Here is a 9,180-nt window from a genome sequence, read left to right as displayed (position 1 = left end):
AGACCTCCCCCTGTACTATGCACCCCCTGTACTGGACCAGACCTCCCCCTGTACTGTGCACCCCCCCTGTACTGGACCAGACCTCCCCCTGTACCGTGCACCCCCCTGCACTGGACAAGACCTTCTCCTGTACTGTGCACCCCCCTGTACTGGACCAGACCTCCTCCTGTACTATGCACCCCCCTGTACTGGACCAGACCTCCTCCTGTACTGTGCACCCCCCCTGTACTGGACCAGACCTCCTCCTGTACTGTGAACCCCCCTGTACTGGACCAGACCTCCCCCTGTACTGGACAAGACCTCCCCCTGTACTGTGCACCCCCCTGTACTATGCACCCCCTGTACTGGACCAGACCTCCCCCTGTACTGTGCACCCCCCTGTACTGGACCAGACCTCCCCCTGTACTATGCACCCCCCTGTACTGGACCAGACCTCCCCCTGTACTGTGCACCCCCCTGTACTGGACCAGACCTTCTCCTGTACTGTGCACCCCCCTGTACTGGACCAGACCTCCTCCTGTACTGTGCACCCCCCTGTACTGGACCAGACCTCCCCCTGTACTGTGCACCCCCCCTGTACTGGACCAGACCTCCCCCTGTACTGTGCACCCCCCTGTACTGGACCAGACCTACTCCTGTACTGTGCACCCCCCTGTAGTGGACCAGACCCCCCACTGTACTGTGCACCCCCTGTACTATGCACCCCCTGTACTGGACCAGACCTCCCCCTGTACTGGACCAGACCTCCCCCTGTACTGTGCACCCCCTGTACTGGACCAGATCTCCCCCTGTACTGGACCAGACCTCCCCCTGTACTGTGCACCCCCCTGTACTGGACCAGACCTCCCCCTGTACTAGACCAGACCTTCTCCTGTACTGTCCACCCCCCTGTACTGGACCAGACCTCCCTCTGTACTGTGCACCCCCCCTGTACTGGACCAGACCTCCCCCTGTACTGTGCACCCCCCTGTACTATGCACCCCCTGTACTGGACCAGACCTCCCCCTGTACTGTGCACCCCCCTGTACTATGCACCCCCTGTACTGGACCAGACCTCCCCCTGTACTGTGCACCCCCCTGTACTGGACCAGACCTCCCCCTGTACTGTGCACCCCCCTGTACTGGACCAGACCTTCTCCTGTACTGTGCACCCCCCTGTACTGGACCAGACCTCCCCCTGTACTGTGCACCCCCCTGTACTGGACCAGACCTCCCCCTGTACTGTGCACCCCCCTGTACTGGACCAGACCTCCCCCTGTACTGTGCACCACCCTGTAGTGGACCAGACCCCCCACTGTACTGTGCACCCCCTGTACTGTGCACCCCCTGTACTGGACCAGATCTCCCCCTGTACTGGACCAGACCTCCCCCTGTACTGTGCACCCCCCTGTACTGGACCAGACCTCCCCCTGTACTGTGCACCCCCCTGTACTGGACCAGACCTCCCCCTGTACTGTGCACCCCCCTGTAGTGGACCAGACCCCCCACTGTACTGTGCACCCCCTGTACTGTGCACCCCCTGTACTGGACCAGATCTCCCCCTGTACTGGACCAGACCTCCCCCTGTACTGTGCACCCCCTGTACTGGACCAGACCTCCCCCTGTTCTGTGCACCCCCCTGTACTGTGCACCCCCCTAATCACTGGAATTCTAACACAAAGTAGAAGTCATTGTACTTTACATTGTCTCAGCTTTATTAGCTCCCTGGTTCATCCTTTTAACAGTCACTGCAGAGATTTAAAGGGGCAGCACATTGTAGATAAAGGAAAAGTTTCATCATTCACAAAAATCTGTAGACTGTGCGGTGTCACATGCACTGAGGTAATGGAAACATAGGGCACTGAAGGGAGCAGAGGAGTCTGGAGGAGGACAGAGGAGTCTGGATACGACCACGGCTGTATTCTGTGTGTAGAGGTCGTACTCGCTCATTACTGCTACACTAACAGACAATATTTAGGATGGTCTGAACTATTTTGGATAATGAGCTGCAGAAAGTAATCACAAAACAATTACTACTCGGGAAAAAGAGATTTACAGAAGAGAAATGTCATAAAAAAGTGTATCAACAAACAAAACAAAAGATAAGAAGAAACAGATGAAAAACACATAAAAAGCAGAATGGAGGCAGCTGCACGGCCCGGAGGGTGAGGAGGTGCAGGGCAGAGACGGCTCTGGAGGGTGAGGAGGTGCAGGGCAGAGACGACTCCGGAGGGTGAGGAGGTGCAGGGCAGAGACGACTCCGGAGGGTGAGGAGGTGCAGGGCAGAGACGACTCCGGAGGGTGAGGAGGTGCAGGGCAGAGACGGCTCTGGAGGGTGAGGAGGTGCAGGGCAGAGACGACTCCGGAGGGTGAGGAGGTGCAGGGCAGAGACGACTCCGGAGGGTGAGGAGGTGCAGGGCAGAGACGGCCCGGAGGGTGAGGAGGTGCAGGGCAGAGACGGCCCGGAGGGTGAGGAGGTGCAGGGCAGAGACGGCCCGGAGGGTGAGGAGGTGCAGGGCAGAGACGGCTCTGGAGGGTGAGGAGGTGCAGGGCAGAGACGACTCCGGAGGGTGAGGAGGTGCAGGGCAGAGACGACTCCGGAGGGTGAGGAGGTGCAGGGCAGAGACGGCTCTGGAGGGTGAGGAGGTGCAGGGCAGAGACGACTCCGGAGGGTGAGGAGGTGCAGGGCAGAGACGACTCCGGAGGGTGAGGAGGTGCAGGGCAGAGACGGCTCCGGAGGGTGAGGAGGTGCAGGGCAGAGACGACTCCGGAGGGTGAGGAGGTGCAGGGCAGAGACGACTCCGGAGGGTGAGGAGGTGCAGGGCAGAGACGACTCCGGAGGGTGAGGAGGTGCAGGGCAGAGACGGCTCTGGAGGGTGAGGAGGTGCAGGGCAGAGACGGCTCTGGAGGGTGAGAGGTGCAGGGCAGAGACGACTCCGGAGGGTGAGGAGGTGCAGGGCAGAGACGACTCCGGAGGGTGAGGAGGTGCAGGGCAGAGACGGCTCCGGAGGGTGAGGAGATGCAGGGCAGAGACGACTCCGGAGGGTGAGGAGGTGCAGGGCAGAGACGGCTCCGGAGGGTGAGGAGGTGCAGGGCAGAGACGGCTCTGGAGGGTGAGGAGGTGCAGGGCAGAGACGGCTTCGGAGGGTGAGGAGGTGCAGGGCAGAGACGACTCCGGAGGGTGAGGAGGTGCAGGGCAGAGACGACTCCAGAGGGTGAGGAGGTGCAGGGCAGAGACGGCTTCGGAGGGTGAGGAGGTGCAGGGCAGAGACGACTCCGGAGGGTGAGGAGGTGCAGGGCAGAGACGGCTCTGGAGGGTGAGGAGGTGCAGGGCAGAGACGACTCCGGAGGGTGAGGAGGTGCAGGGCAGAGACGACTCCGGAGGGTGAGGAGGTGCAGGGCAGAGACGGCTCCGGAGGGTGAGGAGGTGCAGGGCAGAGACGACTCCGGAGGGTGAGGAGGTGCAGGGCAGAGACGGCTCTGGAGGGTGAGGAGGTGCAGGGCAGAGACGGCTCTGGAGGGTGAGGAGGTGCAGGGCAGAGACGGCTTCGGAGGGTGAGGAGGTGCAGGGCAGAGACGACTCCGGAGGGTGAGGAGGTGCAGGGCAGAGACGACTCCGGAGGGTGAGGAGGTGCAGGGCAGAGACGGCTTCGGAGGGTGAGGAGGTGCAGGGCAGAGACGACTCCGGAGGGTGAGGAGGTGCAGGGCAGAGACGACTCCGGAGGGTGAGGAGGTGCAGGGCAGAGACGGCTTCGGAGGGTGAGGAGGTGCAGGGCAGAGACGACTCCGGAGGGTGAGGAGGTGCAGGGCAGAGACGACTCCGGAGGGTGAGGAGGTGCAGGGCAGACGACTCCGGAGGGTGAGGAGGTGCAAGGCAGAGACGGCTCTGGAGGGTGAGGAGGTGCAGGGCAGAGACGGCTCTGGAGGGTGAGGAGGTGCAGGGCAGAGACGGCTTCGGAGGGTGAGGAGGTGCAGGGCAGAGACGACTCCGGAGGGTGAGGAGGTGCAGGGCAGAGACGACTCCGGAGGGTGAGGAGGTGCAGGGCAGAGACGGCTCTGGAGGGTGAGGAGGTGCAGGGCAGAGACGACTCCGGAGGGTGAGGAGGTGCAGGGCAGAGACGACTCCGGAGGGTGAGGAGGTGCAGGGCAGAGACGGCTCTGGAGGGTGAGGAGGTGCAGGGCAGAGACGACTCCGGAGGGTGAGGAGGTGCAGGGCAGAGACGACTCCGGAGGGTGAGGAGGTGCAGGGCAGAGACGACTCCGGAGGGTGAGGAGGTGCAGGGCAGAGACGGCTCCGGAGGGTGAGGAGGTGCAGGGCAGAGACGACTCCGGAGGGTGAGGAGGTGCAGGGCAGAGACGGCTCTGGAGGGTGAGGAGGTGCAGGGCAGAGACGGCTCTGGAGGGTGAGGAGGTGCAGGGCAGAGACGGCTCTGGAGGGTGAGGAGGTGCAGGGCAGAGACGGCTTCGGAGGGTGAGGAGGTGCAGGGCAGAGACGACTCCGGAGGGTGAGGAGGTGCAGGGCAGAGACGACTCCGGAGGGTGAGGAGGTGCAGGGCAGAGACGGCTTCGGAGGGTGAGGAGGTGCAGGGCAGAGACGACTCCGGAGGGTGAGGAGGTGCAGGGCAGAGACGACTCTGGAGGGTGAGGAGGTGCAGGGCAGAGACGACTCCGGAGGGTGAGGAGGTGCAGGGCAGAGACGGCTCTGGAGGGTGAGGAGGTGCAGGGCAGAGACGACTCCGGAGGGTGAGGAGGTGCAGGGCAGAGACGGCTCTGGAGGGTGAGGAGGTGCAGGGCAGAGACGACTCCGGAGGGTGAGGAGGTGCAGGGCAGAGACGACTCCGGAGGGTGAGGAGGTGCAGGGCAGAGACGACTCCGGAGGGTGAGGAGGTGCAGGGCAGAGACGGCTCCGGAGGGTGAGGAGGTGAAGGGCAGAGACGACTCCGGAGGGTGAGGAGGTGCAGGGCAGAGACGGCTCTGGAGGGTGAGGAGGTGCAGGGCAGAGACGGCTCTGGAGGGTGAGGAGGTGCAGGGCAGAGACGGCTTCGGAGGGTGAGGAGGTGCAGGGCAGAGACGACTCCGGAGGGTGAGGAGGTGCAGGGCAGAGACGACTCCGGAGGGTGAGGAGGTGCAGGGCAGAGACGGCTTCGGAGGGTGAGGAGGTGCAGGGCAGAGACGACTCCGGAGGGTGAGGAGGTGCAGGGCAGAGACGACTCCGGAGGGTGAGGAGGTGCAGGGCAGAGACGGCTTCGGAGGGTGAGGAGGTGCAGGGCAGAGACGACTCCGGAGGGTGAGGAGGTGCAGGGCAGACGACACCGGAGGGTGAGGAGGTGCAGGGCAGAGACGGCTCTGGAGGGTGAGGAGGTGCAGGGCAGAGACGGCTCTGGAGGGTGAGGAGGTGCAGGGCAGAGACGGCTTCGGAGGGTGAGGAGGTGCAGGGCAGAGACGACTCCGGAGGGTGAGGAGGTGCAGGGCAGAGACGACTCCGGAGGGTGAGGAGGTGCAGGGCAGAGACGGCTCTGGAGGGTGAGGAGGTGCAGGGCAGAGACGGCTCTGGAGGGTGAGGAGGTGCAGGGCAGAGACGGCTTCGGAGGGTGAGGAGGTGCAGGGCAGAGACGGCTCCAGAGGGTGAGGAGGTGCGGGGCAGAGACGGCTCCGGAGGGTGAGGAGGTGCAGGGCAGAGACGGCTTCGGAGGGTGAGGAGGTGCAGGGCAGAGACAGCTTCGGAGGGTGAGGAGGTGCAGGGCAGAGACGACTCCGGAGGGTGAGGAGGTGCAGGGCAGAGACGACTCCGGAGGGTGAGGAGGTGCAGGGCAGAGACGACTCCGGAGGGTGAGGAGGTGCACGGCAGAGACGACTCCGGAGGGTGAGGAGGTGCAGGGCAGAGACAACTCCGGAGGGTGAGGAGGTGCAGGGCAGAGACGACTCCGGAGGGTGAGGAGGTGCAGGGCAGAGACGGCTCCAGAGGGTGAGGAGGTGCAGGGCAGAGACAGCTTCGGAGGGTGTGAAGGTGCAGGGCAGAGACGGCCCGGAGGGTGAGGAGGTGCAGGGCAGAGACGGCTCCGAAGGGTGTGGAGGTTCAGGGCAGAGACGGCTTCGGAGGGTGACGAGGTGCAGGGCAGAGATGGCTCCAGAGGGTGATTAGGTGCAGGGCAGAGACGGCTCCAGAGGGTGAGGAGGTGCAGGGCAGAGACGGCTTCAGAGGGTGAGGAGGTGCAGGGCAGAGACGGCTCCGGAGGGTGAGGAGGTGCAGGGCAGAGACGGCTTCGGAGGGTGAGGAGGTGCAGGGCAGAGACGGCTCCAGAGGGTGAGGAGGTGCAGGGCAGAGACGGCTTCGGAGGTGAAGGGCAGAGACGACTCCAGAGGGTGAGGAGGTGCAGGGCAGAGACGGCTCTGGAGGGTAAGGAGGTGCAGGGCAGAGACGGCTTCGGAGGGTGAGGAGGTGCAGGGCAGAGACGGCTCTGGAGGGTGAGGAGGTGCAGGGCAGAGACGGCTTCGGAGGGTGAGGAGGTGCAGGGCAGAGACGGCTTCGGAGGGTAAGGAGGTGCAGGGCAGAGACGACTCCGGAGGGTGAGGAGGTGCACGGCAGAGACGACTCCGGAGGGTGAGGAGGTGCAGGGCAGAGACAACTCCGGAGGGTGAGGAGGTGCAGGGCAGAGACGACTCCAGAGGGTGAGGAGGTGCAGGGCAGAGACGACTCCAGAGGGTGAGGAGGTGCAGGGCAGAGACGGCTCTGGAGGGTGAGGAGGTGCAGGGCAGAGACGGCTTCGGAGGGTGAGGAGGTGCAGGGCAGAGACGGCTTCGGAGGGTGAGGAGGTGCAGGGCAGAGACGACTCCGGAGGGTGAGGAGGTGCATGGCAGATACGACTCCGGAGGGTGAGGAGGTGCAGGGCAGAGACAACTCCGGAGGGTGAGGAGGTGCAGGGCAGAGACGACTCCGGAGGGTGAGGAGGTGCAGGGCAGAGACGACTCCGGAGGGTGAGGAGGTGCAGGGCAGAGACGACTCCGGAGGGTGAGGAGGTGCAGGGCAGAGACGACTCCGGAGGGTGAGGAGGTGCTGGGCAGAGATGGCTTCAGAGCGTGTGGTGGTGCTGGGCAGAGATAACTCCGGAGGGTGAGGAGGTGCAGGACAGAGACGGCTCCGGAGTGTGAGGAGGTGCTGGACAGAGATGGCTCCGGAGGGTGAGGAGGTTCAGGGCAGAGACTACTCCGGAGGATGAGGAGGTGCTGTGCAGAGACGACTCTGAAGGGTGAGGTGGTGCAGGGCAGAGACGGCTCCAGACGGTGAATAGGAGCAGGGCAGAGTCGGAATTGGAAGGTGAGGAAGTGCAGGGCAGAGACGGCTTCGGAGGGTGAGGGGGTGTAGGGCAGAGGCGGCTTCGGAGGGTGAGGAGGTGCAGGGCAGAGACGACTCCGGAGGGTGAGGAGGTGCTGGGCAGAGACGGCTCCGGAGGGTGAGGAGTTGCTGGGCAGACGGCTCCGGAGGGTGAGGTGGTGCTGGGCAGAGACGGCATCAGACACATGGATGGGGATGATATAGTTCATGGGAAGATCCTTTTAAGGCGTCCATGACAGAGAGGAGTGGACAGAATCTGCTAATTACAGGGTGGGGGGATCAGGCACCATCTAAGGAGCAGTATGAGAGTGTGTATCGGGGGTCAGGAGAGTGGTGGATGGCGCCATCTTGTGGTCACTCAGTGCATTCCTATACTGAGTTACTTTTGGCACCCGGAGACTTGGCGGATGCCCCGACACTCGTGATTAGGGCTTAGAGGAATTGTTCAGCAGCTCGTCCATCGTGAACCTCCGGAAGACGATCTTTTCACACGCCGCGTCCTTTCCACATTCAAACAAGCAGGCGAAGGAGTGAGTGTCCTGGCACACCGCCAGGTCCGAGTACCCGCTGGGACCTTCGTTGATGACCCACGGTGGGGTCCAGGTGGACGGCACAAGGGGTGATTTATTCAAGTAGACTCCTAAGTCCACGCGGCCCCGGCTGCTGGTGGGATGGGAGTAGAGGAGCCAGGACGTGACGCTATGCTGAAGGGGCGACTCTTCCCCGCCGTCCGCCTCGTCCTGAGTTGCCTCCGGAGGCCTGTAGCTCACCACACTGCCCTGGCAGCCATGAGGCGGCTCACACAGGCTTTTATTGTAGTGGGCATCTGTGAACTCCATGGACTGGGGGCTGCTGGTCGCCTCCACCCCGTAGCGTTGACCGGTCCTGGCGCTGCAGTACAGGAGGTCGTTGCCGCTGCTGCAGGTCACCTCGGCCACCTCGCACTCCCCTGTCTTCTGCCGCCACAGCCCGCTGCCCTTGTGCCAGCTCTCTCCGCGGTCGTCGCTGTAGAAGATGAATGAGTGGGGCTTGGTCTTCCAGGGGACGGGCAGGCCGCAGACGCGGGAGTGGATGTAGTACAGGTACGCGGGCACGATCAGCCTGCCCGACGGAGAGCAGACGCCGTGACCGGGGCCAACCGCCAAGGTGGCGCAGCTCTTCAGGTCCTCACCCAGGACCTCCTCCGTCACGTCTTTCGGTAGGCTCCACGATTGGCCGTGGTCGCGGCTGGTGACGTAGCAGAGCCGGGCGGCATTTTGGCCGGTTATGATTTGCCGGAACTCGGAGATTTCGCTTTTTACACAGACGAAGAAGAGGAAGACGGTGTCGGTGGCGGGATGGTACAGCGGGCAGGGGTTCATGGTCCGGTAACTTGGCGTGGCTCACCGGCATCGCGTCTTCCTACTAAGGAGGCAAAACAGATGGAGACGTTGGAAAGTCACAAGATCAGACGCAGGGAGAGGTGACATGAGGAGCCGGTACCTGCACCTCCCCGCGCTGCACCCGACCGCGCCGCACCACCAGGTACAGGGCGTCCTGATCATCGGGGGACGAGCGCTTCTCCGCCAAGGCCAAGAAGATGGAGGGAAGAAGAGCAGAGCCGGGATACGATACGTCACACCGCCAGGATCCTGCTGGAACAGGGTCACCGAGTCCAGAGAGAGCGCCCCCGACATGTCTGTACCCGAACCTGCAGGACAGCGGATACACGAGACTGACAGCCGAGAGCAACCTGTATCTAATCCTGTGTGATACTGAAATGTGTATCTAATCCTATCCTGTGATACTGAGCAGTGTATCTAATCCTATCCTGTGATACTGAGCCGTGTATCTAATCCTATCCTCTGTGATACTGAGCAGTGTATCTA

General features: G+C 63.3%; 1 protein-coding gene across 1 annotated transcript; it reads right to left on the bottom strand.

Annotated features, from left to right (window-relative positions):
- Nucleotides 1-6,752: 6,752 nt before the first annotated feature.
- LOC141249294 (sialidase-3-like) lies at nucleotides 6,753-8,714 on the bottom strand. The gene has a single exon (XM_073669582.1). It carries the CDS (start codon nucleotides 8,671-8,673, stop codon nucleotides 7,738-7,740), a length of 936 nt encoding a protein of 311 aa, XP_073525683.1. The 5' UTR covers nucleotides 8,674-8,714; the 3' UTR covers nucleotides 6,753-7,737.
- Nucleotides 8,715-9,180: the final 466 nt, after the last annotated feature.

This window comes from Phyllobates terribilis, unplaced genomic scaffold (assembly GCF_046119375.1).
Source record: "Phyllobates terribilis strain yellow unplaced genomic scaffold, ASM4611937v1 Scaffold_2__4_contigs__length_985480577, whole genome shotgun sequence".
Lineage (NCBI taxonomy): Eukaryota > Metazoa > Chordata > Amphibia > Anura > Dendrobatidae > Phyllobates > Phyllobates terribilis.
This window is presented reverse-complemented; position numbering and strand designations above follow the sequence as displayed.

Excerpts from the sequence above, each read along its gene's own strand:
- LOC141249294 (XM_073669582.1), bottom strand. The coding sequence starts at position 8,673 with ATGAACCCCTGCCCGCTGTACCATCCCGCCACCGACACCGTCTTCCTC.